This window comes from Falco naumanni, chromosome 8 (genome assembly GCF_017639655.2).
Source record: "Falco naumanni isolate bFalNau1 chromosome 8, bFalNau1.pat, whole genome shotgun sequence".
Taxonomy (NCBI): domain Eukaryota; kingdom Metazoa; phylum Chordata; class Aves; order Falconiformes; family Falconidae; genus Falco; species Falco naumanni.
In genome coordinates this window covers 26,509,314-26,515,313 of record NC_054061.1, presented here as the reverse complement: position 1 = coordinate 26,515,313, position 6,000 = coordinate 26,509,314, and the positions used below count along the sequence as shown (strand labels likewise).

General features: G+C 39.9%; 1 protein-coding gene across 15 annotated transcripts in view; it reads right to left on the bottom strand.

Moving 5' to 3' along the window:
• The window catches only part of GTDC1 (glycosyltransferase like domain containing 1), a 184,418-nt gene that overhangs the window by 17,198 nt on the left and 161,220 nt on the right, over positions 1–6,000 (bottom strand). For all 15 annotated transcript variants that reach the window (XR_005829238.1, XR_005829239.1, XM_040603000.1 and 12 more), the window contains one exon: positions 1,025–1,134. Coding sequence is in view for 13 of the 15 variants with exons in the window: in XM_040603000.1 (XP_040458934.1) it covers positions 1,025–1,134 (110 nt within the window). In the remaining 2 variants the exon portion in view is untranslated. The remainder of the gene's footprint in view (positions 1–1,024; positions 1,135–6,000) is intronic.

Genomic DNA, 6,000 nt, shown 5'->3' with positions numbered 1-6,000 from the left:
TCTGGAAAGCAACGTTGCCTTGGGATCTGTGATACGACTTGCCTGGAAGAACAGGCTTTCAGAAAACTGTCTACAAAGAAGTGGACAGAAAACACAAAGAATTTCCTGCTACCAAATTATTACCTCTTTTTCCAGTCCAGCTGTGCCACACTTGGGGACCCAAAAGTTATTTGGTTCACATCAATTTCTTGGTGCTTTAAAAACCACAAAATCAAACCTAAAACAAGTGAAATATGACCAGTCCAGCAGGCAACAGATACGACAGGACTGACAAATAAACTAATCCCAAGCCTATTTTTGCAGACCAAAGAGGTGGAGGGATGCATGTCTACATTTTGGAAAACATGTATCAGCTAAAACATCAGATATTTTGCAGCTTGTAAAATGTAGATTTTTAAAGGGTTTAATTTACTACAAGTGCACCCAGTATAGGATTTGATTACTCTCTTTATTGCCACAATATCTCAGGCGCAAAGCTGTGTGTATTCAGAAAAAACTCTGTTTCTGTTTCAGATGGGTGAAGCTCTTTACAGAGTAGTGGTTCTCAGAAACCAAGAAACGGAAGGAGCGTGCAAAAGAGTGGTATAAAAACATTAAAGATTAATGACTACTTTCATGCCAGATACAAACCAGAAGCTCTCCACAGAAGTTCTTACCCCTACGTTTGAAAGGGAACTGTTTTCACCTGCTAAAACCTCAGTCTGGATTTCAGATGAGAGACCTTGCCTTGAAAGACTTTGTTTCCTATCTGAACCATCCAATGACTCACACCTATCTACTTAAATAAATATAGAAGTCTTGCTGAAACACAAGTCATAACGTCTTGTACTGCCAAGTAAAATAAAAAATGCATACTGTCTTTAATAATTTTCATTTTACAACATTTCAATATTATTTACTTCGCAGCTATGAAGATTTTAAGCATGTCCTTTTCACTAATATGCGAAAATATGTACATGAAAACTACTTCTGGACATATCTATATTATAGTAACTTTACAGTAAAGAAAAAAAAGGAAAGGTACCTGGAATTTCAGTGAAAGCCTCTCCAAGGATGGACACATGAAAAGGTAGATCTTTCTCTTTCAGTTTCAGCAGAACTTTAAAGAAAGTTTCAGGATCTTTGTCATGTTCCCTTAAAACAAACAGAACTTATCTCAGCATCACTTACATTCACTTGTGAAATTGCTTTTTTTATGTTTATCAGAACTGTATTTCTCTTAAATTGTACTTTTGAGAACCAAATGTCTTCAGCATAATTTCCCTCTTTGCTTACACTGCAGAGCTGAACACTTTCCTCAACCCAGCACTTGGGATCAAACCTCAGTTTCATCAGATTCTTATCTCCCTTTCCTGCCTTCAAATTATGCCCTCACTCTTCAAATTACCAACTCTGAAAGGGAGAAGGGATTGTGTAATCGCTCACCTAGCGGATGGCAAAATCATGTTAAAAAAAGGGCAGGTTAGGTACGGTAGGAAAAAAAAAAACTCCCCCCCCCCCCCCCCCCCCCCCCCCCGCCCCAGTCAAAAAATATGTATATAATTTTCATTACAGTTTACCCCCCTTTTCAGGAGGAATAGGTTAATCAAAAACTTTTGCTAAAACCATAGGATTTCCCAAACTGGAATTTTATGAATCCGTGCCATCCTCCTGAAAAGCTTCAGATCCATTCATTGCTTTAGGTAAAGGAGAAAAGAATAAACCAACACAAGCTTTTTTCTACCTTTAGACTTTCAAGGAGTTATCTGGAAGTTCAACCAGAAAATCAGAAACCTGTACTTATTTCTAATTTCAGCTGAAGATAATACCAAAGGTTTGCATGGCTGTGACACCCAGTGACTTGAAACACAAGGTTGGTTACCTAAACAGAAAATAAAAAGCCAGTTTACTAAACTATCTTCTTCACTAGCAGAGAATGAAAGGTTCAAAAGACACCACAAATGAGCTAAACTCCCCAACTTTGGTAAGTTATATTAAAAATTAGATGATTCCCCCCACTCTCAGGTGAATATTATGTCTTGTGTTTAATTACTCTGCTTTAAATGACTGTATTTCAGACAGATGTGTGCCATATGTCTTTAAAATATTTTGGGTTTACTTATTTTTTAGAAAATTCCAGTTTTCCTTCCTGTCTGAAGGGCAAGTCTACAGCTCAGCTGTCCTGGTGTCTTTCTTCACAGGCTAATTTTGTAGAATGAATCCGTAGGTTTGTCACACCGCTATATGAAATATTAATAATTTTATTGTTCAGGAAATCTGAAGCCAAATGACATCTGCAGCTCTACACGTGTTAATTTCCCATTCAGTCAATATTTTTGGTTTAGGGAATTAAAACAAATTAATCTTTATAATTAATGTAACTTCCCTAGGCCGAGAAATCTTCAGGAATTGTGGCGTTTTCAGAATTCATTGCATTTTCTTAAAATAAAGCCAGACAATAATGACTTTAAGAAGTCCTCCATCTCCCAGATTTGTTTTGTTCCCAATAATAAGGAGGAATGCAACTGCATAAGCTTCGTAATTTGTTTCACATCTGTGAACCAGAGTTTTCACGGCGGTTCCAGTAACCGAAGTGGATACGAGCACTGGCTTGGAGAGAGGATTTCTTCCAGTTGCAAGGATCCCAGAACTGCCTACTAGTTCGCTTGCATCCTCACCCTTAAAACAGCCACCTGTTTCTGGTAGGTAAATTATGTGCAGAAACACGTCGCCAGTATTTTAGGTCCCTCCAAACGCCCAGCTGAAAGAGCCAAAATGGGCTTACAGTAGAGAATTCAGACTTGGCTAGCAGGGAACGTCTCTATCGGAAAAGTCTGCAAGGAAAAGAAGCTTTGATGCTGGGAGCGGTGTAATTCATGATGATGGTTACCACTAGCCTCAGTTTCCCCTAGGGTGCTGTTTGGGGGAGTGCCCCTGCCCAGCCCACCCTGCCTCCGATGCCCAGCCACCATGGCTCGTCCCCAGGTGGGCTGAAAGACCCCGTGCGCAGAGCAGGCAGCCTCCACAGACAGCCGCGGCGCTTACAGGGATCCTTCCAAGCTCTTCACAGCCCCGCTATCGGCTTTACTGTCACAAAAAGTCCTTCCAGCAAAGGATATGCTTTCCTTCTCCCTTTCCAGAAGAGACCAGGGGTCCTGGAGGCAGCCAAAAGTGGAGGATGCTGTTGGAGCCACATTGTCAAGGAGCTGGCAGGAGAACACGGAGCCTTACAGCTCGTTGAAGCCACATAAGCTGCACATATTTAGGAAAACTGATAGGAATTGGAAGTTGCAGCTTTGTTTAATAGGTGGGGAAGAACAGAAGGAAAATTTGGCACCCAGAAGGAATGCTGAAAGGGGAAACGCTTCCTCTGCACTGGAGCCTCTCTTATGGGTTTTCTGCTGTAGGTGATCCTCATTCCATATCCCCTTTTAAAATATTTTGCTTTTATGCGATACTGACAGATTTTAATTACTCGTTTTGTGAAACTCTTAGCTTTTCTATTTGGGAGGTCATATTTGATTTATCAGCTCCTGTGATGCTTCCACACCACACCGTTTTATTTTCAGTTAAGACCTACAGAACACTTCCAGCCCATTCACATACACATCACAATGCAGTATTACTCTTGCAAGTTAGTAAAGGTAGAGCTGCTCCTGGTAGAAAGCAATAAATAGTACAAGACCACCTCTTTACTGCATCAAAAAGAAGAGAGCTCTGTTTCTTGGCTGACATGGAGAAAATCATATACAATCCAGTCTGCCTTACTCAGCAACAACTGCTAAACACACCAGATTGCCATAGCAGTGATCGTGGAAAAAGATGAACACAATATGGAATGTCTGTTCTGTAAAGATCTGCTCAAAATGATGTGCACTTTTGGCTGCATCTGTTGCATTTTTGAGCTTTATTAAACAGTATTAATTATATATACTCCTTTTCCTTAAAAGAAGTGCAAAACTGTACGAAACCCTGATATTAAAATGCAAACTTTTGTTTTAAGATACTATGTTTGGGAAAAAATCAAGCTAATATGATTCTGGGCTCTGGCTTTGTTGTTCAGTTTAGGTATTTGAAATGCTCTTGTATTTTTAGTTGATTTGATATGCATCTGGTAAAGGAAAAATAAAAACTGGGCATGGTATGAAGATGCTCTGAATTTCATCATAAGAACACGAAAACAACAGAATGACCAAACTCCAGCTGCAAATGCCACAAAACAGACCTAGGCACCATACCTACACTCCAATTTGACAGCACTGCTGTTGGAGACATTCAATCTCCACATATAGATACTTCACACTGCATCTTTTTACCCAGTAGGTTTTTTTGGTGGTTTTTTTTTTTTTTTTTTTTTTTTGAGTCTAAAACATTTTAAGAAAGCCATCTGAAGTCTCTCTTATGAACTGGCTGAGGTTTAGTGGTCTGGGTGTGGGAACGTGGTCCAGGGTTCAGCCTGATTTAGTGGCTTCCCTTTTGTAATCTGAAATAAAACTTTTCAAGACTGTCCTTGAAACGGGGAACGGGAGGGAGCAGCAGCACCAGTATTGAGCCTCCATTATCTCTGCCTTAGATTTTCTGTTTATAAAATGGGTGTGTTATTTTTTCAGCACAGAAGGATGCTGTCAGGATTAATTGATGACTTGACATCTCTCTTTTCAGCCTAAAATGATTTTTAAAAAGTAACTTCATAGCACTATGATGATGTTCCTCTATACAATCAATGGTACCAAAACACCCTCCTGCTATTCAGGGATATTGTGAATTCAGCCCGAGCCCTTGCGCCTTACCTATTGCTGTAACTGGAAGAAGAAAGCACAGAGACTGGCTAAACTGGAGTTATTCCCTGGGGCTGCAGGATACCCATATCCCCGACCAGTGATGGGAAACATGAAAAAAAAGGAGAAAAAAAAGGAAAAATGTAGCCCTTTACATTATTCAGTGCATATTCATCTCCTGGATTTGAGTGAAATTCAGTAAGAGACCCATATGGTCTTCTGCGACTTAAGTTTAATTTTTTAAATATATGTAAACTTATCATACATGGTGATAATCGCAGTTATTTAGAATTTGGAGAAAGACTCATCTAGCTATGCAATTAAAAAGGAGAAGAGTTGTGGAAAAGAGACAGGACTTGCTCAAAAGGGCAAAATAAATGCAGTCTGTTTTAAAAAAAAATATTAAAACATAGGGTTTATAAAGTGTACAGAATGCTTGTGATAGCAACAGCCCTGTCGTGCCATCTCTTAAGGTGCTACATATTCTGACAGGGTTACAAATAAGCTCAGCTAAAAGCAATATTAAAAGGGTTGATCTTAATCTTCTTAGTACATTTAGCATGGGAGATTTTCAGCAGTAGAGAATCCCAAATTGTGAGGCCATGCAGTAATATTTCACTTTTTATAATGCCTTAAATCCAAGCAATTCACATGGGGTGCATCTCCTTCTGCCTCCCCGTTTCATAAAATCACCTGAATGTCTGATGGGCAAAGGTGAGAAATGGCAATGCTAAAACAGGTACAAAATCTTCAGAAGTAGCATTTTAAATTTTTTTTAAATTTTTATTTTCTAGCAAGAGCTAGAAGACGGATTTCTGCCTACCTGCAATTATTGCTAGGAAATGGCTGATAAAACAGGCCACTGAAGGATCACTCATTATTTATGAAGCTGGGCAGCAGTCGTGGCGAGCCAAGAGACACCCGGGCAGGAGCGAACGGGAGCGGGGACATCAGCCAGGGAAAGGCACAGCCGCGGCAGAGCACAGGGAAGACGTGAGGGGCAGGGATGGGGATGAGGAAGTCTGTGAGCACAGAATCAGTAATTAAAAGTGAAGAAAATGAAGTTTCTAAGACACAGACCTTGAAGTGGATAACACTGGTCCTTTGGTTTTGGGGAAGTGAAATAGCGAGGACTGAGTTTGGCAGCAAACAGGGTAGACGAGATGGGCAAAACAATGTAAAGGGGAAGAGAAACACAAGAAGGAAAAAAAGAAAACCAACAAATACTCAAGTTGAAAGCTAA